This window comes from Oryctolagus cuniculus, chromosome 13 (assembly GCF_051225735.1).
Source record: "Oryctolagus cuniculus isolate XC-2025 breed Fujian yellow rabbit chromosome 13, ASM5122573v1, whole genome shotgun sequence".
NCBI classification, from domain to species: domain Eukaryota; kingdom Metazoa; phylum Chordata; class Mammalia; order Lagomorpha; family Leporidae; genus Oryctolagus; species Oryctolagus cuniculus.
In genome coordinates, this window is record NC_142879.1 from 106,789,428 (window position 1) to 106,815,512 (window position 26,085).

General features: G+C 48.5%; 1 protein-coding gene across 5 annotated transcripts in view; it reads left to right on the forward strand.

Annotated features, from left to right (window-relative positions):
* The window catches only part of ARHGAP21 (Rho GTPase activating protein 21), a 152,938-nt gene that overhangs the window by 59,294 nt on the left and 67,559 nt on the right, over positions 1 to 26,085 (forward strand). For all 5 annotated transcript variants that reach the window (XR_016219907.1, XR_007909763.3, XM_089312456.1 and 2 more), the window contains exons 3-4: positions 4,936 to 5,115; positions 8,082 to 8,106. Coding sequence is in view for 3 of the 5 variants with exons in the window: in XM_089312456.1 (XP_089168582.1) it covers positions 4,936 to 5,115; positions 8,082 to 8,106 (205 nt within the window). In the remaining 2 variants the exon portion in view is untranslated. The remainder of the gene's footprint in view (positions 1 to 4,935; positions 5,116 to 8,081; positions 8,107 to 26,085) is intronic.

Here is a 26,085-nt window from a genome sequence, read left to right on the forward strand (position 1 = left end):
TTGATTGCTAACTGAGTTCTTCCCAGAGCTCTCTTGCCTCCTTTTATGCATGTTTCCAGTTGCATGTTACACACAGGTGTGTTAACATAATTGTGACACACTGTGACTTAAAGAGCTGTTAGGAAAGATGAAGAGCGTTGGCTGGTGTTTAGTCTGGCAGTTGATGTCACAACCTCGATTCCTTACGTGTGTTTCTCACTCAGTACCCGTTGGTTGCCGGAGAGACTGCTCTGTGCTTATTTTATTGGTGAGGAAGCTGAGGCATGGGGAGGCTAGGTAAGATCCATGATTCAGCCACTCCCAAATGGCAGAGGGGGATTAGCGGCTGATTCAGCTGCTGCCAAACCCTGTGTTCTTAACCACAGTGTTAAACCGAATATTAAAATGCTGAGTCAGATAAAACAAGGTGAATCAGATCTGATCCTGTATGGAAGGATGACAAAGCAATGATTAAGAAGTTACTTTTTTACAATGTGAAATTATAGAATCACCTTACTTTTTAGGTTTGCCGTAGGCACATACAACAGAACGTATGTAATATATACAGACATTATATAGCATAAGAAAGCGAACCATTAGGAGCCCTTCACAGATCTTCATTTCGTTACCAGTGCTACCGGAGAAACTCCAGGTTTCAGCCCCTTCCTCACTTGCACTCTGCTGTCTCCCCAGGACAGCCACTTTCCTGAGTCTCAGGGTCGTCATTCTCCCGCCCCACCTTTTGTTGAAGTAGTTTCCAGAGGTATGTTTGACACACACGCCAGAGAACGCAGTCAAGCTGTGCAGTCTGTATGCTGTTGTGCGTGAACACAGCTTGGAGACGTCCTCACGGCCACGGGCAAGGGCATTCATGCTGCCCCAGATTCCTGTATGCCCCTTGGTGATCCTGTCCTCCCTCCAGCCACCCAAGGCACCCACTGACTGCTTTTAGTCAGCAGAGCTTAGGTTAGTTTTGGAGTTTTAGGGATTTATGTAAAAGGAGTCATCCAGTATGCACTTTTCCCCCCTTGGGTTCTTTACCTGAGCACAGTTAGCATATTGTTGCATATATCAACAGTCCCTTTCATTTCATTGCTAAATAGCAGCCTGTTATTGTTTGGATAGATCCCAGTGTATTTATTCATCTATTGATGAAACATTTCAATCTATAGCTATAACAAATAAAGTGGCTATGACCATTGATGCACAAGTCTCTATATTGAGATATGTTTCCATTTCTCTTGGGTATTCACCTGAGAGTCGAATGCCCACCCCCATCTTATGGGAGGTGTGTATTTAACTTGTTGTGACAGTGCCAGGCTGTGGTCCGGTGTGTGTAACATTGTACAACATCACCAGTGGTGTCCAAGAGCTCCAGTTGCTTTACATCCTGGGCACCACTTGGTGTGATGGATGAGCCTGCGTAATGTCATGCTGCTAGTAGGAGTGTGTTGGCTTTGCGTTATGTCTTTAATTTACACTTTCCTGTTGGCATCTGCTTATTTGCAAAAGAAGCTGTTGGTAAGGTACCCAGATCTTCTGCCCATCTTTTTACAATTACTAAATGTTGACATGAGATCTTTATCAGATGTGATTTGTAAAAATTTTTCATTCCAAGTATCTTTTTTCATTCTCTTACATGTCTTTCAAAAAGCAGAGGTTCTTAATTTTGAAGAAGTTCTGTTTGTCTTTTTTTTTTTAAATAACTCATCCTCTTTGGTGTCCTATCTAAGAAATCGTAGCCTAACCTAAATTTGTAAACATTTTCTCCTGTGTTTTCCTCCAGAAGGTTATAGTTTCAGGTTTTACGTTAAGTCTGTGGTCATTTGAGTTAGTGCTTGTTTGTGATGGGAGCTATGAATCCAAGTTCTTTTCTCGCACATGAATAGCCAGTTGTTCCAGAACTGTTTGTGTTCACAAGTGTTTGTATAATACTGCACAGCGTTGACATATGCATACATTTCTCTGTGAGTAGAAGGGCAACATCATGTTGTTGTGGGTCTATAGCTGGACTCTTCTTTTCATTGACTCTATCTGTCCATCTTGATACCAACACTGTACTGTCTGGATTGCTGTACTTCATTTTTTTTTTTTCCAAAGCTGTGGCTATTTTAGGTTCTTTGCATTTTCAAGTGAATCTTAGATATAGTGTGGCAACATCTCACAAAAAAATCTCCTGGGAACTTGATGAGGATTGCATTGAATCGTGGATCAATTTGGGGAGACTTACCATCATGACGATTTAGGATTTTCAGAACCACAAGCACCATGTATCTTTCCATCTGTTTAGGTATTCTTTGTTATCTCTCAGTGGTTTAGAGTTTCGTTACAGGTCCTACAAATCATTTGTCGGGTTTATCCCTAAATATCTCATATTTAACTGTCATTTTAAGTGATTTTTCAATTTGCAATTGCTTGTTGCTACTGTGTAGAAACACTGTTGATTTTTGTATACTGCGTGTTACTTTCATTCTCATTCTCATGGCTACCCCTACTTCAAGTTTGGGTGGGCAGTGTTACTATGTGGCTGTTATGCCAACTTTTATATGAAGCAGGTCACCAGTGGGAAATAAAAAATATAGTATCCAAATACTTGCCATTTGATACAAGTGACATTTTAAAAATGCTGGCTTGAACTTAGGGTTGTAATTTGAAAAAATTCTTTGCAATGCAGACGTATGAAGTTTGGGGAGATATATGGACTAGAGATAAATGTCTGGGAGTCATCGTCATATAGATGGTATTTAGTGCATGAGGCTGAACAAGATCACCAGTAGTCAGAGTACAGCTGGAGAAGTCCATGGACTGAGCCCTGGGTACTTCCAGGTTCAGAAATTTAACCCGTGAAGACATGGGAGGAAGCCTGTGCAGAAGCAGCCCAGGAGGGAACTTCACGTGGGATGTCAAATGGAGACTTTTCCAAAGAGAAGGATGTACCTGACAGGTTACATAGATGAGAAATGAGGCCTGACCGCCCAGCTGAACGAAGTGGAAGCCACGGGTTGACTGTGACGAGCAGTTTCAGGGCGTGACGGAGGTGGAAGCATCATTTAAGAGGATTCCAGAGAAGTGGGAAGCGGAGAGCTGGAGACAGCAAGTGCAGGCGGGTTTGAGGGAGTTGTGCTCTACAGAGAGGCAGGTGAAACAAAGCTGTGGCTGGAGAGCGCTGTGTGGCCGAGAGAGGATTTTGTAATTAAGATGAAAGATGGCCGGCACCGTGGCTCACTAGGCTAATCCTCCGCCTGTGGCACCCGCACACCGGGTTCTAGTCCTGGTCAGGGCTCCGGATTCTGTCCCGGTTGCCCCTCTTCCAGGCCAGCTCTCTGCTGTGGCCAGGGAGTGCAGTGGAGGATGGCCCAAGTCCTTGGGCCCTGCACCCCATGGGAGACCAGGAGAAGCACCTGGCTCCTGCCATTGGATCAGCGCGGTGCGCCGGCCGAGGCGGCCATTAGAGGGTGAACCAATGGCAAAAGGAAGACCTTTCTCTCTGTCTCTCTCTCTCTCTCACTGTCCACTCTGCCTGTCAAAAAAAAAAAAAAAATCAAAATGTGTGCATGCCGAGGGGAATGACCCCGAACAGAGGATTGCTAGAACCCCCTCTGGGAAGAGTAGGAGCGTGTGGGCTGCAGTACCAGGTTGGGGTGGAGGCAGGAGACAAGACAGGAGGCGGTCCTGCCCACCGTATGTATCTCTTCTGTTTTCTCTGTGTGGTGGGAAGCAGGCTTATCTGCTGCAAGTGAGGTTACAGGAGAGGGGAGGGAAGAGTGCTCTAGGGTGAGCAGAGAGAAATGCCTTTGTCCTGGACCTGCAACACTGCTGTTTCCACCCTTGTCACCTGCATAGCCACAGACCCAGAGCAGGCGATGCTGATGTCTGGAGGGTTAGATTTGGGCAGGTGACTGAGGGATTGAGAGAGCAAAGGAGCGACCTAAGCAGGCTGGAGAGGGAAGTGAGGACAGGGGCTGCTGGGAGCCAAGCCTGGACTGCAGGGTTTTATCAGGGTTGGGGGAGGAGAAGCTGTGAACCCAGGAGCAGTAGGTGGTGCTCTGCTTGGATCTCTGATCTGAGTTTGTTAAAGGGGGCCCAGGTGAAGGCTGAGTGTGAAAGACAGATGGAAGAACTGCACGGCCAGGGCACCCAGGAGGACGCTGGCTCTGTGCTCAGCACCTGGAGGCCTTCTCTGTTATTTCCCAATATCCTCGGTTTGTTTTGGACTACGTGATGAATGGTTGGGCTGCTTCCTTAGAGGGAGTTTTGTGTCTCTTCATAGTTTGTGTTTCTTACTCTTTAGGGCTCTGTGAGATTTCCCTGGAGTTATCCTTCATTCCTTCTATGGCAATTTTAATTTTAGACATTACATTTCTAATTTCTAAGTGTTCTTTCTTGATTCATAGCATCATTGTTTTCCAGAAAAAAAAACCTTCAGTTTATGATGACTACATGATTGATTATTATTTTTTAAAGATTTATGTATTTATTTGAAAGTCAGAGTTATCACAGAGAGAGGCAGAGAGAGAGAGAGGTCTTCCATCTGCTGGTTCACTCCCCAGATGGCCACAATGACCAGAGCTGTGCCAGTCCAAAGCCAGGAGCCAGGAGCCAGGAGCTTCTTCTGAGTCTCCCACGCGGGTGCAGGGCCCCAAGGACTTGAGCCGTCTTCTACTGCTTTCCCAGGCCTTAGCAGAGAGCCAGATCGGACATGGAGCAGCCAGGACTTGAACTGGCGCCCATATGCGATGCCGGCACTGCAGACAGTGGCTTTACCCATTCCACCACAGCGCCAGCCCTTACATGATTGATTGTAAGACATATAATGGATACATCAGAATATAGTCCATTTTCTCTCTTAAGTTCCTGTCCCTACTCAGGTATTACATTTTGACACAGAATTTTTTCTAAGTGTGGAAGTATATTGTGTTCAGGACAGTTAACTTTTAAACATCTTTTTCACTTCAGGTATCAAAAAATAAAGATGGGAAAGAACAAAGTGAAACTGTATCACCGTCCGAAGACGAAGCTTTCTCCTGGCCGGGGCCCAAAACCGTCACGCTGAAGAGAACGCCTCAAGGCTTCGGCTTCACGTTAAGGCATTTCATTGTGTATCCCCCGGAGTCTGCAGTTCAGCTTTCGTACAAGGTGAGAAGGGAGGAGCCCGAGGAGGAGCGCCTGACCCCTGGCTGCTGTGTGGCCTTCCTCTCGGCCTCCCCTCCTTGCTTCCTCTGGTGTGAAGAGTCAGATGTTACGTTGGCATACTTCCTGTGTGCTCGTTCCTTCAGGTACCGTTCTCCCTGCTAGAGCAAGCGCTTGACTCGTCTGGGAGAGCACGCTGGTCCTGAACTCCACTGCTGTTTCCCAGACCCAGAGCCTGCTCTGCTCTGTCTAATGTGACTGGTGTTCTGTGATCTAGGGAGGCCGCGAGTGTCCGGGCGGAGTATCAGAGGACGCGATTCATTGAGATTCTCTGACAGTGGTTCAAGGGGAGTAGGACTGGAACACTACTCCGCTTTCAGATAGGTGGTGTGGTGCTGTGTTGGAGCTTATGGTGTGGCTTCCCTCAGCGTGGTCACACCGGTGTCCCCCGCAGGGAGGCACAGGGGCATGGGGGGGAGTGATGGCCACAGTGACACAGCAGGCACTGGCGGCTTCCCTCAGCGTGGTCACACCAGTGTCCCCCACAGGGAAGCGCAGGGGTAAGGGAAACGCAGGGGTAAGGGAAGCGCAGGGGTATGGGGGGAGTCATGGTCACACCGGTGTCCCCCGCAGGGAAGTGCAGGGGTATGGGGGGGAGTCGTGGTCACACCAGTGTCCCCCGCAGGGAAGCGCAGGGGTATGGGGGGGAGTTGTGGTCACACCAGTGTCCCCCGCAGGGAAGCGCAGGGGTATGGGGGGGAGTTGTGGTCACACCAGTGTCCCCCGCAGGGAAGCGCAGGGGTATGGGGGGGGAGTTGTGGTCACACCGGTGTCCCCCGCAGGGAAGCGCAGGGGTATGGGGGGAGTTGTGGTCACACCGGTGTCCCCTGCAGGGAAGCGCAGGGGTATGGGGGGGGAGTTGTGGTCACACCAGTGTCCCCCGCAGGGAAGCGCAGGGGTATGGGGGGGAGTTGTGGTCACACCGGTGTCCCCCGCAGGGAAGCGCAGGGGTATGGGGGGAGTTGTGGTCACACCGGTGTCCCCTGCAGGGAAGCGCAGGGGTATGGGGGGGGAGTTGTGGTCACACCGGTGTCCCCCGCAGGGAAGCGCAGGGGTATGGGGGGGAGTTGTGGTCACACCAGTGTCCCCCGCAGGGAAGCGCAGGGGTATGGGGGGGAGTTGTGGTCACACCAGTGTCCCCCGCAGGGAAGCGCAGGGGTATGGGGGGCCGCGATGGCCTCAGTGACACAGCAGGCACTGGCTCCGTGTCCTGTCTGTTCCTTGTGACCATATCTCCCTTCGTCTGCTCCAATCTATGGGGCAAGTGGTCTTACTGGCCCATAGAGCAGACTGTGAAAGCAGATCTCAGTCGTGTAATGGGCACGCAGTGGACCTGGGATTTGAACTTGGCCAGTGCAGACGGCAGGCACCTGACTTACCCCACAGTGCAGTAGAAATGACAACATTCAGAAGACTGAACTCACGGCCAAGCCACTGTGGTTCCTGTGGCCTCCAGGTGTCTGTTTTGTTAAATATATCTTCCTAGTAAAATGTCTTATAGGATAATCTTTTTGAAGTACTGTATAGTTTTTAAGGGTTATGAATAGCTGCTACCTTTGGAGTTAAAATTTACAAGCTTGGATTTCCCAAAATGTCTCCAAAGCTGCAGGCTGGATTCCCTGGAAGTCTGCTTGATCTTACAAGGTCTAAAATAGTATGATTCAGGTATTAGGTCACATCTGAAAATACTTGGTGACTACATATCAGGGTTAAGTATGTTTTCCCTCTTGTTTTTGTTCTGTTTTGAATGAAAGCTTGGGTGAATAAACAGGTAGTCTAATTTTTAAAAGATTATTAAACACATTAAAAACTACTATTGGAAAATATTTTTAGAAATTTAATTGTATGGTGTAGTTGTTAACATCACAGTCATTGGAGTCACAAGCACCTTGATTTGCGACCCGTCTCTGCCTGCCTTAGCTCCGTGACCTGTAACAGGTGACCCAGCAGACAGGGGTGGGACCTTCTTCCTGAGTGATGACCAGCTGGTAAATAGTCCTTGTCAGACACAGCACAGGAACTGAGGTGAACCCGTGGCAACCGCCCAGTGAGTTCTGTCAGTGCAGTGCTACTGTGTGATGTAGGTGGTTTGTGCTACAAAGTTTACCTGGGAAATACACACTGAAATCACTTCCATTTAAGCTATGAAATTGCATCAATTCACTTCATAACGAATTTCCTTAATGTCGATATTGTGTGGCTCTTAGAAGCTGAGCAACGAATGCAACAATGTCTCCATTGTATCACTTAGCTGGCAGGCTTGTTAGTCCCGGAGCAGGGCTTACAACCAGAGGAAGGAGGAAACAACACTCAGACAGCCAAAACAAAGGTCAGAAGTTATGTAAGGAGTGATCACCCTTCAGTGCTTCCCCCCTGCAGTACCCGGGGCTTCCATGTGGGAGCGGCTCTGTCCTGCTTGAATGGGGTCTTCTTATACTACTTTTTCAGGTTGCTCTTCTAATATCCCGGCTAGAGATAGACACTGGATAGCCTGGTAGCAACAAAAAATACTAAATAGGCAAACCTCAACATTGAGTATTAAGAACTGATGTATGTAGCAGTTTGGAACCAATTTGTATATGTGTTTCTGGGCCTCAAGGCATCTTTAAATGCAGTAAAAAGTGCCTAACCCTCCCTCCCACGTTCCAGTGTGTCCACTGCCTTCCTGACTGTTCCACTGTCAGCATCTCCCACGCTGCGTGCTGAAGCTGACCTCCTGAGGTCCTTCCCTAACCTGTCCTACCTAGCAGGGCCCTCTCATCTCTCCCCCGCCCTGGCATAAGGTGTTGGCAGTGAGATTGTTAAGTGCACATTTGGGGGAGGTCGTCTTGAATTACATTGAGCCTTGCTGTCATCTGAACTGAACAGAGTATATAAGTGTGTATTCATATATATATATTTTTATCTTGTAGGATGAAGAAAACGGAAACAGAGGAGGTATGCTTTAAGCGTTTTGATTTTTCTCTGAATGTTTTTCTTGCCCATGTCTGTTTCTTGAGTTTTTGCAGTTCAAATTACAATTCTTGTGTGTAAGAGATGTGAGACACATAGAAAATATTTTTTACTGCAGATTTCAATGTTTTGAATTCTGTTATTAACTATTGTGATTTGAATGCACAAGGATTCTGTTATTATCACTGTGATCGCAAAGAGAGTAATTCTGATGCTTTTAATTGGTAACCTTTCTAGATCCTGTTAGGTGAGGAATAGTGTGTTTGTCCACTAGATGTATTGATTCAAATATTGAAAAGTGAAGAATTGGAATTCTTCTGGTAGTTAATCTTACTCTTGATATAAATATTACCAAATGAGCTTAAATGGAGACTCAGGCTAGGGAGAGTGTAGTTTCTTAATAACTGATTTATTTTTGTTTTAATTTTAAATCACCTTTAAGGAGTTAAAATTTATACACAAGAAAATACACCCACTAAAAACTTCTTTCCAGGTAATTTCATATTCAAACAGTTGCAAAGATGGTACAAGGACTTTCCATATATCCTTTGTTCAACTTCACCTAACATTAAGATTTAAATAGCCATGATAGAGTTAGCGAAGCTGAGAGATTGGCAGGGGCAACTGTTACCATCTCAACTAGAACCTGCGTCTGAGTTCTGTCAGTTCTCCTCCTACTGTCTCCTTCCTATTCCTGAGCCCCACTTTGCATTCATTTGTCTTGTCTCCTCCACTGGCGATTCCATAGTCTTTCCTTGTGTTTTATGACCTTGGCATTTGTCTTTTTAATTTTTATTTATTTGAAGAGAGAGCGAGAGAGCGTCCCCATCTGCTGGTTCGCTTCCCACATGCTGGCAGTGAAGCCAGAAGCCAGGAACTCAATCTCATACCCACATGGGTGGCAAGAACCAGTGCTCGAGGCATCACTGCTGCCTTCTGGGTCTCCACTAGCAGGAAGCTGGAGTCGGGAGCCGGAGCTGGGCGCCAAACCCAGGCACTGTGGTAGGGGACGCAGCCACCTTAATCACTGTGCTCAATGGCCGCCCTGATTTTGGCATTTTTGACAAGAATTGGTCAGTTATTTTGTAGAATACACTTCAATTTGGATTTATCTTGTGTTTTCTCACCATTTCTCCAAAGTTAAGCATTTCTAGCAGGAATACCACATTTGCACCTACTTTAAGTGCACGGTGTGCTGAGTTTAGGAAAGTTTACAGTCGTTGCAATGACTGTCCCAGATGTCAGATATCTGCTGTCAGAAGCAACCTCTCCATGCCTCAATGAAGTTTGCTTGTGCCGCTCTGCCCTCTGCTGCTGGCCCAGACCAGCAGCCTGCCCTCTGGCACTGTACATGAGCCTTGTCTCCCGTCAGCGGAGTGATACATATGTGCCTCTCTTCCATCTGGCCTAGGAGTTTGCAGCTCACACTGGCGTATGTAAGGGAACTCAAAGTATTGTGTTTCCACTCACCTGTTGGTGGATCTGTGTGAGATTATCTTGCCAGTCTGATCTGAGGCTTGGGAAAGGTTGTGTTGCAGAGTAAATGAGAGGGAAGTGGTGATTTTCAGCACTGTGACAACTCTTCTGAGGGTGTCGGGCCAGGCGGGACCCTGGGTAGATGTCACTTGCGTGAGATGGGCCCCTCCTGCATCACCGTCTGTCTCTGTCGTGGTGCAGGGCTAGGAGGAAACCTGTGACATGGGTGAGGAACAAGCTGTAATGGGGGAAGGGAAAACTTGTAGAACCAGCAGCAGCACGAGGAGGGGGTGCAGGTCCTCCCCCCTGCTGGGCAGCCAGCATCCAGAATTCCGGGGCTGTCCCGGGGGAAACGGCCTTTTAATAAACAGGGGAGGGCATAGTTGTAAACCGTGTGCAGGTCTTTACGTATATGACCCAGCTCAGCGAAGAGAATGGTTTAGTGTGTGCTTTGAGTAGCTTCACACATTTGTGATGGAAACTGGAAGATCGAGGTCTAGCACAAGGACACTTGAAGAGGATTAAGTGGGCCAGGGGGGTGTGATGAGCTGGGGAAGAGTAATTTTTCCTATTTTATTTAGTAATTTATGCCCAGTCTCAGTCAAAAAAGGGTTTGTGTCTACATGCGGAAATACATCTATTATCAGATAGAAAACAAGGTGAAAAGTTTATGGTAAAAAAAAGTTTAAATTGACCTTTGTGAGATGTAGTGCACATGTACTCGTGCTGTAGGTCCTAACCATTAAAAAGACGGGTTGCACACCTATTCTTGAGCTATCAAGTGGCCCAAGAAGAGCTGAGAATATGAGTGGTTAAAGATTTGTGTTCTGTGCCGGAGAGCAGGAGCCTGTTTGTATCGTGTGTGGCACAGGTCTCTTCTGCTGGCCTTGTCGCAGATAGCAGAGTCATAGAGCAGAGGCATGGGGAGTTCCTCAGTGTGGAGAGTATACACAGCACGTGCACACAGACAGAACCCCGAGGGATTCCTCAGTGTGTATACTGTACACAGCACGTGCACACAGACAGAACCCCGAGGGATTCCTGAGTGTGTACACTGTACACAGCACGTGCACACAGACTACAGAACCCCGGGGGATTCCTCAGTGTGTATACTGTACACAGCACGTGCACACAGACAGAACCCTGAGGGATTCCTGAGTGTGTATACTGTACACAGTGCGTGCACACAGACAGAACCCCGAGGGATTCCTCAGTGTGTATCCTGTACACAGGTGTGTACACAGACAGAACCCCGGGGGATTCCTCAGTGTGTATACTGTACACAGGTGTGCACACAGACAGAACCCCGAGGGATTCCTCAGTGTGTACACTGTACACAGCACGTGCACACAGACAGAACCCCGAGGGATTCCTCAGTGTGTATACTGTACACAGGTGTGCACACAGACAGAACCCCGAGGGATTCCTCAGTGTGTATACTGTACACAGGTGTGTACACAGACAGAACCCCGGGGGATTCCTCAGTGTGTATACTGTACACAGGTGTGCACACAGACAGAACCCCGAGGGATTCCTCAGTGTGTACACTGTACACAGCACGTGCACACAGACAGAACCCCGAGGGATTCCTCAGTGTGTATACTGTACACAGGTGTGTACACAGACAGAACCCCGGGGGATTCCTCAGTGTGTATACTGTACACAGGTGTGTACACAGACAGAACCCCGGGGGATTCCTCAGTGTGTATACTGTACACAGGTGTGCACACAGACAGAACCCCGAGGGATTCCTCAGTGTGTATACTGTACACAGGTGTGTACACAGACAGAACCCCGGGGGATTCCTCAGTGTGTATACTGTACACAGGTGTGCACACAGACAGAACCCCGGGGGATTCCTCAGTGTGTATACTGTACACAGGTGTGTACACAGACAGAACCCCGGGGGATTCCTCAGTGTGTATACTGTACACAGGTGTGTACACAGACAGAACCCCGGGGGATTCCTCAGTGTGTATACTGTACACAGGTGTGCACACAGACAGAACCCTAAGGGATTCCTCAGTGTGTATCCTGTACACAGCACGTGCACACAGACAGAACCCTGAGGGATTCCTGAGTGTGTACACTGTACACAGCACGTGCACACAGACAGAACCCCGAGGGATTCCTCAGTGTGTATACTGTACACAGGTGTGCACACAGACAGAACCCCGGGGGATTCCTCAGTGTGTATACTGTACACAGGTGTGCACACAGACAGAACCCTAAGGGATTCCTCAGTGTGTATCCTGTACACAGCACGTGCACACAGACAGAACCCTGAGGGATTCCTGAGTGTGTACACTGTACACAGCACGTGCACACAGACAGAACCCCGAGGGATTCCTCAGTGTGTATACTGTACACAGGTGTGCACACAGACAGAACCCCGAGGGATTCCTCAGTGTGAATCCTGTACACAGCACGTGCACACAGACAGAACCCCGAGGGATTCCTCAGTGTGTATCCTGTACACAGCACGTGCACACAGACAGAACCCCGAGGGATTCCTCAGTGTGTATCCTGTACACAGGTGTGCACACAGACTACAGAACCCTGAGGGATTCCTCAGTGTGTACACTGTACACAGGTGTGCACACAGACAGAACCCCGAGGGATTCCTCAGTGTGTATCCTGTACACAGCACGTGCACACAGACAGAACCCCGAGGGATTCCTCAGTGTGTATACTGTACACAGGTGTGCACACACACAGAACCCCGAGGGACTCCTCAGTGTGTATCCTGTACACAGCACATGCACACAGACGACAGAACCCTGAGGGACTCCTCAGTGTGTATACTGTACACAGCGCGTGCACACAGACAGAACCCCGAGGGATTCCTCAGTGTGAATCCTGTACACAGCACGTGCACACAGATGACAGAACCCTGAGGGACTCCTCAGTGTGTATACTGTACACAGGTGTGCACACACACAGAACCCCGAGGGACTCCTCAGTGTGTACACTGTATTTGCACACAGATGTGTCCGTAGAGTGGCTAGCACTTGCTGGCTGCAGAGCCCTGCTCCCCGGGGGACAGGCACATGCCGCAGTGTAGACAGTGTCTGTTGTCAGAGATGCAGGAGCAGGATTGGGCTGTTGGCAGTGGCAGCAAGGCCAGAGGTGCCGTTAGGTGTCCTGGGGCCCAGTCGGGCGGAGGAGTCGTGCTGTCGGCCATCAGACCGTATTCTGTGTGGAAAATGTATTCTGACCTCTAAACAGTTTTCGATAGGTCAGGTTTTGGAATGCAGCCTATTTAGAGACAAGCCACATGTGATTTATTTTAATTCAACAGATATGATATTAATTTATTTCGTTTTATGGTATTTAGGTATTCATGCTCTTTTAAAACGTATTTTAAAGTGTATTGAGGTTATGAAATGTTTTTAAAAGAATTTTTGTTTTAATATACAAGAATCTCAATTTACAGTGTTGTGATTAGCATCAAATCCCAGAAGCATTGGAGGGAACATAGTTGGCAGAATTCTGGTCAGACTCCTAAGAGCGCCTGTTCGAATGCCAGAATTCTGTGAAAAGTTAAAAGGTTTGATTTCTTTGTTTGGTGTTCTTTATTTTCTCAGTTTGGTGAATCATCTGTTTTCAGCTTCATTTTCTGATTATTTCACTCACTCTAACTTTTCTGTTCTTTTTCTTAAATCCTGTATATGTGACCTCTTAAATTATGTTTTCTTCATATTGGTTATTTACTACGATGAAAACGGTATTTACACAGCAGGCTGGTACTGTTGCACAGTGGGTTTAACCACTGCCTGCAGCACTGGCATCCATTTGGGTGCTGGTTTGAGTCCTGGCTGCTCCACTTCTGATCCAGCTCCCTGCTATGGCCTGGGAAAGCAGTAGAAGATGGCCCAAGTCCTTGGGCCCCTGCACCCACGTGGGAGACTAGGAAGAAGCTCCTGGCTTTGACCCAGCCTAGCCCCAGGCATTGTGATGGTTTGGGGAGTGAACCAATGGATGGAAGACCTCTCTCTCTCTCTCTCTCTCTCTCTCTCTCTCTCTCTGTTTCTCCTTCTCTCTAACTCTGCCTTTCAAATAAATAAATAAATCTTTTTTAAAAAATTAGTAATATTTACATGAAAAAGGCCATACTTTTGAGATAATATTTTTTTATGGATAATTGATATCTTGCTGACATCCTGTTGTCCCTTACATATAAATTTCTGGGGAAAGTATTTATTAACATTTAAAATAAGACTAATTAAAGGTCAACAACTACCTTGATTTAGTTGTAGGGACATTTCAACTGTTTTAAAATATGTGTATCATTTTGTTAAGGTATTTAAATAACTTTTTAAAAAAAATTTATTTTTTTAAGATTTATTTTATTTATTTGAAATACAGAGTTACAGAGAGAGGTAGAGCCAGAGGGGGTAGGGAGAAGGAGATCTTCCATCTGCTGGTTCACTCTCCAAATGGCTGCAAAGGCTGGAGCTGGGCTGATCTGAAGCCAGGAGCCAGGGGCTTTTTCTGGGTCCCCCGTGCAGTGCTGGGCCCAAGGATTGGGCCATCCTCCACTGCTTTCCATTGTCATAGCAGAGAGCCAGATTGGAAGTGGAGCAGCCGGGACTTGAATTGGTACCCATATGGGATGCCGGTGCTGCAGGCTGGGGATTTAACTCACTGCTCCACAGCGCCCATCCCCAAGATTTTATTTATTTATTTGAGAAATAGGGTTACACAGAGAGAGAAAGACAGAGGGAAAGGTCTTCCACCTGCTGGTTCACACCCCAAATGGCTGCAACAGCCAGAGCTGGGACCTGTCCAAAGCCAGGAGCCAGGAGCTTCCTCTGGGCCTCCCACATGGGTACAGGGTCCCAAGGATTTGAGCCATCCTCCACTGCTTTCCCATGCCCTAGCAGAGAGCTGGATCAGAAGAGGAGCAGCTGGGACTAGAATCGGTGTCCATATGGGATGCCAGCCCTTCAGGCAGAGGCTTAGCCCACTGCACCACCGTGTTTAGTTACTTAGTGCCCCTAAATAACTTGGTTACAATTTACGTTTAAGTACATGGGAAGCAAGTTGGGAGAAAAGATAGCTGGGAGCACTACTTTTCTCAGTTGTAAAGACACGCATTGTTTCTGCAGTGGTTTACAAACTAAGCGCTCCCTGCTTGGAAACAGAAACTGCCTGGGGCCACCCTGGGGAAGCTCAGTCAGGAGCTGCAGGTGTCCAGGCCCCGGGAGCACCGACTGTGGAGGGGAACCCAAGCCAAGCGCTGCTTTCCAAGCCCACGGTTGGGTATTTGGAGGTGGTGAAAGGATGCTTGCGGTTGGTTTGACGATCCGTGGCAGTCTGGTGTGCTGACCTCCGTGTGGCACCTTCTTTCTGTGCGCTGCCCTCCGCACACCTCTGACTTCCTGGGAGAAATAGAATTGGCCTCAGCGTTCTGCCCTGTCAGCCAGCCAGCACCCATGTTTACAGATCACTTGGTCATCAGTTCCGAAGGAAAATGTCAAGTGGAGAAAATTGCGTGCCTTTCAGGCTACTGATTTCCACTGATAGGTTGGAGATCTGTTCCTTAGAATGATTCAGCGCTGGGATATGGACCTGAGAACCAGTAGCAAGAAGAAACGTACCGTGGGCAGGTCCTCGTGGGGGTGCGGGATGTGTCTGCCTGGCTGGTGAAATGCAGCAGTACCCAGGCGGCTCCTCACGTCTCCTCTCTGACGTCTCCGGGGAGGAGCATCCTCTGAACCCCTCAGGGTCTGTTATTTAGTTATTTACTTATTTATTTATTTTCATTTTTATTTGGAAGACAAAGAGACAGTTGGAGAGAGATCTTCCATCTGCTAGTTCACACGCTCCCTCCCCCCACCCCAGCAAGATGCCTGAAACAGCCAGGGCTGAGCCGGGCTGATGCCAGGAGCCCAGAACCTAATCTGGGTCCCCCAGATGGGTGGCAGGGTCAGTACTTGAACCATCATCTGCTGCCTCCTAGGCGGCATTGCACATTAGTAGGAAGCTGAATCAGGAGCTCAGAGTATCCAGGACTGGAACCAGACATTCAGATGTGGGGGTGTAGATTTATTTATTTGAAAAGCAGAGTTAGAAAGAGACAGAGAGAGTTCGATCCGCTGGTTCCCTCACCAAATGTCCATAACATCCTGAAGCCAGGAGCTGGAAACTCCATCTGGGTCTCCCGTGTGGGTGCAGGTGCCCAAGCACTTGAGCCATCTTCCACTGCTTTCCCAGGCCACAGCAGAGAGCTGGACTGGAAGAGGAGCAGCCAGGACTTGAACCGGGGCCTGTACGGGATGCTGGCATCGCAGGTGGGGGTTTAACCTGCTGTGCTGCAGTGCCAGACCCAAAGAAGTTAAAAATACAATGGTTGCCAAAGGCTGTAGGGAAGTGGGGTGGAGGGATGGAGAAAGGCTGGTAGATGGGTACTAGGTTATAGCTAGATAGTAAGACGTTGTGGGTTCTGCTGCACAGTAGAGTGAATATAGGCAACTAGTATGCTATATTTCTCTATTTGATAAGAACTGGAAGATAGGACTTTGGATGTTGTCACTATAAAGAAATGTTAAGGCCGGCGCTGTGGCTCACTAGGCTAATCCTCTGCCTGCGGCGCCGGCACCCCGGGTTCTAGTCCCGGTCAGGGCACCGGTTCTGTCCCGGTTGCTCCTCTTCCAGGCCAGCTCTCTGCTGTGGCCTGGGAGGGCAGTAGAGGATGGCCCAAGTGCTTGGGCCCTGCACCGGCATGGGAGACCAGGAGAAGCACCTGGCTCCTGCCTTCGGATTGGCGCAGCGCCGGCCGTGGCGGCCACTTGAGGGGATGAACCAACGGAAGGTAGACCTTTCTCTCTGTCTCTCTCACTGTCTAACTCTGCCTGTCAAAAAAAAAAAAAAATAATTAAAGAACATGAATGAAATGTTGTATACCTACCCCCTCCATCTAGTTCTGAAATATTCTCATCACTCCAAAGGGACCCCTGTGTCGGATGAGCAGTCACTCACTCTCCCCTCCCCTCAGTCCCTGGTGGCCACAGTCTGTTTTCTGTCCCTGCTGACTTGGCTATTCTGAGTATTTCATATAAATGGAATAACGCAATGTGGAACCTTTCCCACGTGGCTTCTTTCACTTCAGGGAGATGTTTTTGAGGATTTTCTGTGTGTAGCGTACATCATGCTTCATTCCTGTTTCACAGCTGAATAATACTCGAGTGTCTGTGCGAGCCCCCGATAGACGTGGGCTGATCCCCACTTGGCTCCTGTGCACAGCACTGCCGTGAACATTCCTGCACACGCGTTTGCTCAGTCCCTGCCTTCGGTTCTTTCGGGGAGTACCTAGCAGTGGAGTTGCTGAATGTTCTGAGTAACTCCCAACTGCGTCCCCCTCACCAGGGCGGGGGGATCCCTGTGCCTCCACTTCCTCACCAACGTGTGTCCCTCCCTGTTAGTGTCATAGCTAACTAGTGCATGTGGAGTAGTAGCTCACTCAGGCTCTGGTTTGCACTTCCTTCATGGCTGTGGTTCTGAGCGTATTTTCATGCACTTGTGTGTGTGTACATCTTATCTGGAAAAATGTCCGTGCAGGTCCGTTTCCCTGGACTGTCTTTCTCTGCTGAGCTGTGGGTGTTCTTTGTGCGTCCTCAGAGTCTAGCAGGTGTGATGTGCGCGTGTTTTCCTCTGCTACGTAGGTTGTGTTTCACCTCGTGCTGGTGCTGGGGGCAGCACGTGCAGCTGGTGCTGTTGGTTACTGTGCTGCCCGCTGCAGGTTTGCAGGAAGGACCTCTGTGCTGCGCCCTCCATGCTTGGCTTGGCTGGGCTTTCCCTTTTCACCCCAACTCACAGGCCCCTTTGGGGACCCCGACTCCACACATACAGTGTTTCCAGGGCTCTCCTCTTTGGCTTGCCCTGAATCCTGAATACCCATATTTGTCTTCCCAGTCTTTTTTTTTTTAAGATTTAATTATTTGAAAGGCAGAATTAAGGGTGTGGGGGCGGGCGGAGCAAGCTAGCAAGAGAGAGATTGATCCATCTTCCATCTGCTGGTTCACTCCCCACATTCGGTACTGACCCGGCTGGGCCAGGCTGAAGCCAGGAACCAGGAGCTTCCCCTCAGTCTCTCAGATGGGTGCAGGGGCACAAGGGCTTGGGCCTTCTTCCACTGCTTTCCCAGGTGCGTTAGCAGGGAGCTGGATCTGAAGTGGAGCAGCTGGGACTAGAACCGGGGCCTATTTGGGATGCTGGTGTGGCAGGTGGCAGCTTAACCCACTGCACCACACTGGCTCTGCCCCCAGTCTTTGATACTGATGGAAGCTCCTTGTGGCTGCCCAGTCTCAGCCATTACCAACAGAACATGCTTCAGGGTAGAGAGGACAGCAGGGGGCTCACCTCTGGGACTGCCCCTGGGATCTGTCCCTGTCCGGCATCGATTCCTTGTTAGCTGTGTGATGGTTTTGCACCAGTGTGTTTTAGCCTGGTGGTGTTTTGTGGCTGGAACAGTTGATTCAGATATTAGCTAGTTTGCCATAGGTAGATTTAGAATTTTTTATCTATTTACATTTGGTGTAGTTATTGTCTAATCTCCAGTATTATTTTGAGATGTGTTAGTTCAGATTTTATTTCATTTCTCTTTTTAGATTAAGAAAATAATTCCTCTTTTGTACTATCGGTAATATGTCGCCATTACACCAGGAATTATCCTAGAAATTATAATACATAAGCTCACTGAAGTCTGTTACTAATTAAACTTCTGTCCTCTGAAACCAGAAAAGTTCTTGGGAGCACGTTGAGTGCGTCCCTCGTGCTCAGAGGCATATCACTCTCATTTGCTTTGCCCTTGTTTTTCAAAAATATTTTTGCTGTGTACAGAATTCTTGAGTAATATTGAAGATACTATTCCCCTCTTTTCAGCTTTTCTTTTAGTAGTACTACGTCATGCAAAGAGACTTCCAAAAGCTCATGGAAGGACCGGCATTGTGGCGTAGCCAGTTAATCCGCCGCCGTGACACCAGCATCCCCTAGGGCCAACAGTTTGTGTTCCAGCTGTTTCATTTCCCATACAGCTCCCTGCTGATGGCCTAGGAAATGCACTGGAAGATGGCCCAAGTCCTTGGGCCCCTGCTACCCACATGGGAGACCCGGATGAAGCTCCTGGCTTTGGCCTGGCCCAGCCTTGGCCATGATAGCCATCTGCAGAGTGAACTAGTGGATGGAAGGTCTCTCTCTCTTTCTTTCTGTCTTTCCTTCTCTCTAACTCTGACTTTCAAATAAATCTTTTTAAAAACTTCATGGAAAGCTGCATATTTTGAAAAACTTACACATAGATTTTAAAAATTTGTGCACTTGGCCTGCGCCACGGCTCACTAGGCTAATCCTCCGCCTTGCGGCGCCGGCACACCGGGTTCTAGTCCCGGTCGGGGCGCCGGATTCTGTCCCGGTTGCCCCTCTTCCAGGCCAGCTCTCTGCTGTGGCCAGGGAGTGCAGTGGAGGATGGCCCAAGTGCTTGGGCCCTGCACCCCATGGGAGACCAGTATAAGCACCTGGCTCCTGCCTTCGGATCAGCGCAGTGCACCGGCCGCAGCGCACCAGCCGTGGCGGCCATTGGAGGGTGAACCAACGGCAAAGGAAGACCTTTCTCTCTGTCTCTCTCTCTCACTGTCCACTCTGCCTGTCAAAAAAAAAAAAGGTTGGGCCGGCGCCGCGGCTCACTAGGCTAATCCTCCGCCTAGCGGCGCCGGCACACCGGGTTCTAGTCCCGGTCGGGGCGCCGGATTCTGTCCCGGTTGCCCCTCTTCCAGGCCAGCTCTCTGCTGTGGCCAGGGAGTGCAGTGGAGGATGGCCCAGGTGCTTGGGCCCTGCACCCCATGGGAGACCAGGAAAAGCACCTGGCTCCTGGCTCCTGCCATCGGATCAGCGCGGTGCGCCGGCCGCGGCGGCCATTGGAGGGTGAACCAACGGCAAAGGAAGACCTTTCTCTCTGTCTCTCTCTCTCTCACTGTCCACTCTGCCTGTCAAAAAAAAAAAAAAAAATATATATATATAAAAAAAAAAAAAAAAAAGGTTGATGGGATTCTTTGTACAGCATGGAGTAGACGGATGCTTCACAGCTGGGACAAGGTCTGTGTCTTCCCCAAATTCTCCCCTGGAGCGTTCCCTGCTCAGGTGTGGGAGCATCTGAAGGATTGTTCTTGCTGTAAGGTAAACAGACAGGGAGTTTCTGCCTCTTGAGATGCCTGTGCTGGGGAGGCGGTGGCAGCAACAGAAATCTGACACAGGAAGACAGGAAAGAAAAGGCCATTAGAAACGTGAAAAGTAAGATTTTATTTATTTATTTATTTATTTATTTATTTTGGACAGGCAGAGTGGACAGTGAGAGACAGAGAGAAAGGTCTTCCTTTGCCGTTGGTTCACCCTCCAATGGCCGCCGCGGCCAGTGCACCATGCTGATCCGATGGCAGGAGCCAGGTGCTTCTCCTGGTCTCCCATGGGGTGCAGGGCACAAGCACTTGGGCCATCCTCCACTGCACTCCCTGGCCACAGCAGAGAGCTGGCCTGGAAGAGGGGCAACCGGGACAGAATCCGGCACCCCGACTGGGAGTAGAACTGGGTGTGCCGGCACCACAAGGCGGAGGATTAACCTAGTGAGCCACAGCGCCAGCTGGAAAAGTAAGATTTTCTAACACGTTTAATGCGTTTTTGAAAAATGTTAGCATATAACTGCAGAGATCACTAAGGATGGAATTTGTCTTTGACCCCTGAATGTCAGAGCCCAGTGAGTACCTGATGTGTGGGAGGCACCAGATGTCTGAGCAGAGGGAAAGACACCTGACACTCTTCCCACATGAGTTCCCCAAGCTGCAAAATATAAGAAAACACTTTTCCCACTGATCTCCTTCCTGCTCTGCTTTGCCTGTGCCACTGTGTGTACACGTAGGCCCATAACAACAATGATGGGGTATTCTGGACTAACATGGGCATTTGGACGTGCTATGTAGAGTAAACTGGTGAGGTGGTTAAGTTTGAAGAGAGATTGAAAAAAAAAATCTATTACTGTCACTTTAAAAGCCTCAGGAACCCTTGTGTACAATAATCTAAAACAAAGGAAATTCAGTTGGATTAATGTAAGCGTTGTCAGTAATCCAAGTTTTAGGATAGATTTTAAGACTTTGAAAGACACACTGTGTGAAGTTAATTTGACAGTCAAGAAAATAAATGAGATTTATAAAAATCTCTTTAACAGTTGTAAAACCTTTAAGAAATATGCAATCCAGGATTTCAGAGAATTAATCGGAGTTTCTGAACAGCTGGGTATAAGGGCTAGAAAAGCAGTCAAGAAGAGAACGCGGTTGGAAGTTCACTGCCCTCTGGAGGGGCTTCTCTGTAGAGTTGTCTGCGGCGGCCCTGTAAGGAGGCGGCCACCCTGCAGCTCAGGAGTTTGAGTGCAGACCCACCTCGCTGGACAAGCCCACTTTCTTTCCTGGTTGCCCACAAAGTGGTCCACCTTGAAAATATGTGATTCATAAATCCAGTGAGTAAAAAGTTAATCATAACAGTTAAGTCAGTATTTAGGAATAACTTTTCATCTTTGGTATAACAACAAAGTGGAAATATTTGCGTACAAACGATGATTGTGGTTTACTCATTCACTTCCCAAGCTGCTGTTGAGTCACTCCTGGGAGCCCGGCACCAGGCTAATTGCTGGGGAGGAAGGGTGACACCTTACCCTCACTTCCTTCAGAGAGCGGCACCTGCTGGCGGAGGTCCTGGCCTCTCACCCAAACAGCCCAGCCACCCCTTACCACGCCTCCCCCGGCCTTCTGTTCTCCCAAGCACCTGGGCACATCCTTCCCCGTGCTTGTCTCTTGCTTAACGTCTTTCAACTGGAATGTAGAGCAGATTCTGTCTATTACATTTTTATTCAAGCTTCCATCAGTTCCTGGTGTGTATACATTCAACAAATACAAATATATACACACACAGACACGTACGGCAGCTGTGACTTCAAGAGGCTCCTAGTCCGGTGGAGGATGCAAATACGCCCCAATCACTTAATTGCAAAACCAAAGGTACACCCAGTTGCTGCGTGAGCAGGGCCCGCAGGATCACAGAGCCCTGGGGACAGGCTGTCCAGTGGTTGACAGACGGAGGGTTTCCCCGCAGGAGGGAGGCGCTACAGTTTCAGAGAGTGAAGTGTTAGCCCAGAGCTGGCGGGAGGACGTGGGGAAGGGCCGCGTGTCACCAGTTCAGGAGGACTTGTGGGGAAACGGGTCTGGTTTCTCTGGCTGCAGTGACCGGGCAGGTAGAAGTGACAAAGTGAAGGCTCCCTGATGGGCAGCTCCCTCCCCTCATCTCCTCTCCCAGAGAACGGAGTTGAGGTTGGGAGAAGTTGCATTTCTGATGCCTGTAGAGTGTTGGTATCTGGTTGAAGACTGGCAGCCGAGCTGGTGAGGAGGAGAGATGGGAGTTTGCAGGTGGATTTGGAAGTCATCATCGAGTAGTTACAGTGACGTGCTGGGCATAAATTAATACACAGAGCGCCTGAAGTTGGGGCCAAGGAAGGGCCAGGGATTTGCTAATTAATAGGTGACATTTTAAGGACAAAATGGTAAAATTGTCATAGATAATTCATTAGGATGGGGGCAAATAAGATACAGCTGGACCAGGCCCAACGAATGGAAAATGGGAAAAGCTGCCGAGAGCCGTTGTGAGGAAAGCAAGCGTCACTGGGTTGTGAAGGAGGCAGAGGAGGGAACCTGCAGGAGGGGGCGGGGCGGTGGTGATCGCGCCTGGGAAATGAAGAGCAGCACAGGCTACGCTGGCAGGAGGCGTGAGGACGAAGGGACCGAGTTGGGAGCGGAGCAGGAACATGGAAGGAACGTTGGTGTTCAGAGTTTGGGAAGCTTGTGTGCTGTAAGACTGGGAGAGAAGACGAGAGGTCGGCTGAGTTTCCATTTATTTATTTTTATGTTTGAAATTGTATTTACTTGAGAGAGAGAGAGAGCTCTCCGAACTGCTGGTTCACTCCCCAAACGCCTGCAAGAGCTGGAGCCGCGCCAGGCGCTCTGGCTGGGTCTCCACTTGGGCGGCAGGCACCCAACTGCTCAAACGTGCTGCTGCCTTCCAGGCGCGTTAGCAGGACGTTGTGATGGAGAGCAGAGCCAGGACGTGCACCCAGACTGGCATATGGCGCGTGGGTGCCCAACGTGGTGTCCTAACTCCTGCACCAAATGCTGCTGACCAAAGTTACTCACGAGAGGAGAGAATTAAGGGAGCAAGGCCTGAAGAAGGCTGATGACTAAATGCTCACGTGAGCTGGGGCCGAGGAGGGGGTGTCAAGGAGAAGTCCCAGCCGCTGAGACTCGGTGAGGTGGGAGACAGTCAGGATGGCGCTGGGAGTCCGAGGAATTCTCAGGCCAGGAACAAGAGCAGGCAGGCACAGAGCTGGGATTCTCCGTAGCTGGAGACTGGGAATTGAATGCTCTGCAAGCTGGGGGGCTGGGGGGTGGGGGTGCAGGGGCTGGCAAATGCTGGGTAGTCTAGTGAAGGGAGTGGTTCCAGGGGAGGCTGACGGGTCTCAGAAAGCCCAGGGGCAAGTTTAACTGGCTAAGGGATTGAGGGCTTGGCGGGTCAGACTGGGACAAGAGTTGCTTGTGATTCAAGCCTTGTCACAAAATTCTCTGGGTTTGCAGAGAAACTAAAATTGAGCGTAACAAGAATAACAGGGCTGCAGATCCGGATGTGCTACGGTTTGTGAAATTCCTGACACCTGCACCACCTTAAGATTCTCTGGATTCCGGGACTGTTTCGTTCCCTGTGGGATAGTCAGTGCCCGCCCTGCACACTGTGAGAGAGCTGTAAATACTTGTTGAATGAATAACAGCCCCTGGCTCCTCGCTGCCTGGGCTGGGGGCTCGTGCCTGACGCCTACTGGTACAGCTCTTGAACTGCACCGCGTGGCCGCCGCCTGCGCAATAGGAGGGTGTAGTTAGTTGAGCACTCTGCCCTGGTCTGACTCAAGTCCGCAGGTGGGTTTGGGCAGCTTCACCTAGGCTTCTGCTGAAGTTTTCCACGTAAACCCTCTCTGAATTTGACTTGTAGCTTTGGGTACTGCCCTGCCAATGTCATGGCTTAATGCTTTCATTGATGTTGAGTAGCTGTTTGGGAAGAAAGTAGAAAGATCGGGTTTGTTGTCAGCCTGTAGGAGAGACCCCCCCGTTTGCATAGTACTACACACTATAGAGAACCCCTGAAGAATTTTGTCATTCTTACTTAAAAAAAAAAAAAAAGTGAAGTTCTTATCTGTTAGTGAACAGACTTTATTTTTTTTTTAACTTTTATTTAATAGGTATAAATTTCAAGAGTACAACTTTTGGATTATAGCAGCCCCCCCCATAACCTCCCTCCCACCCACAATCATCCCATCTCCCACTCCCTCTCCCACCCCATCCTTCATCAAGATTCATTTTCAATTATATCTATATACAGAAGATCAACTTGGTATATACTAAGATTTCAACAGTTTGCTCCCACAGATACCCAAAGCATAAAGTACGGTTTGAGTAGTAGTTTTACCGTTAATTTGCATAGTACAGCACATTAAGGACAGAGGTCCTACATGGGAAGCAAGTGCACAGTGACTCCTGTTGTTGATTTAGCAATTAACACTCTTATTTATGACATCCGTAATTGCCTGAGGCTCTTGTCATGAGCTGCCAAGGCTATGGAAGCCTCTTGAGTTCACAGACTCCGACCTTATTTAGACAAGGCCACAGTCAAAGAGGAAGAGTGAACATACATTAAATATTTAAAGAATTTATGAGCAAATTGCCGTGATTTCTGAGATTTGCTTTAGAATGTTTTAGAAAAAAAGGATGAATTGATTTTAAGATTGATTTATTTTAAAAATAGAGAAATCTCCCATCTGCTGGTTTACTCCCCAAATGGCTGCAATAGTCAGATCTGGACCAGGCTGAAGCCAGGAGCCTGGAACTCCATCCTGGTCTCCCACATGGGTGGCAGGGACCCAAGTATTTTTGCCATCATCTGCTGACTTTCAAATAAATAAATCTTTTTTAAAAAGTTAAATTTAACTGAAGCACAATCAACAGACGATTTAACGTAATTATTTAAGCTGGGTTCAGAGAACTACATTTTATTGTCTTTTCTGTTTTCCTGTGTGCTGGACATTTTCTCTAATAAAAGATTTTTTTTAAAAAAAAATAGGTGGGTGCAAGTTGAGAGAAAGTTCAACATAATTAAGTTAGGACATGGCCTGCTTTTTTTAGATTACACAGATTTCCTTATTTCGTTTGTTTCTTTGCTGTTGCTGGAGCGTCAGCGTGAGCAGAGGACGGTGTTTTTGCTGATAATAGATACACAGGTTGCGGATCCCTGGTCCAAAATGCTTGTGACCGGAAGAGTTTCGTGTTTTAGAATTTTGGGGGTTTTGAAATATTTACATATTCATAAGGAGATACCTTCAGAATGAGACCCAAGTCTCACATACATAGCCTGAAGATTGTGTGTGTGTGTAAGTTTAGTACCTGAAAGATTTATTTATTTAAAAGGGAGAGTGGAGGGGTAGAGAGAGCTCTCATCTGCTACTTCACTCCAAATCAGTGCCGGGGAACCAGGAACTTGTCCCCGTCTCCTGTGTGGTGGAAGGGCCCCAGCACTTGGGCTGTCACCTTTTTTTGCCCCCAGGTATGCATTAGTAGGAAGCTGTGATTAGGAGTAGAGCTAGGACGTGAACCCAGGTTCTCTTGATTCGGGATGCAGGAGTCCCAGGAGGCATCGTAACTGCTGTGCCAAACGCCTGCCCCCTTCAGAAACTATTATGTAATATTTTAAATGTGTGCATGAATTGACGTTTCAAGTTTTGAATTTCGGAGCCTTTGCGGAGTAGGGATGCTCAGTCTTTAACGTAATTGAGACCTGACAGATGATATCTATTGACAAGATTGAGAAGTCCTGGAGTTTGGAGTCTGCAGCCTCTGCGAGTACTCACTGTCCCTCCCTGCAGACGGCAGAGCACCGCGAGTGGGAGTTTGGGGAACACGCAGCTTGAGTAAGCTGGCTCGTTTTTCTCTCCCTGGTGCTTCTGTCTTTCCAGCAAAGACCAATAATCTGCCACCCCAGCCCTCCAGTGCATTCCACTGAGTTAGGGCCGCAGGGATGTGTTACCCAGTGTTTCCGCTAGGTTCTTGTTATGCTGTGTGACATCAATAAATCGTGTCCCGCAAATAAAACTTAGAAACCTATATTCAGTAATAAATAACAGTTTGCAGTATTTCAGGACAGCAAAATACAGGGTGGGAAACAAGTAACTTTCAAATGCTTGCCCCGCCTCTTTGTCCTGTTGGCACGGTCTGCTCTCCCTCCACGCCCTCTGCCCCCCACCTTTCTGCTTCCATCTCTTAGAAGATTGCAAATATCTGTGAAGCCCTTGTAGCCCTCCTCCTCTGATCTCTTCCCTAGGAGTCAACGCCAGGCTAAATTTGGTGTTTATCACTT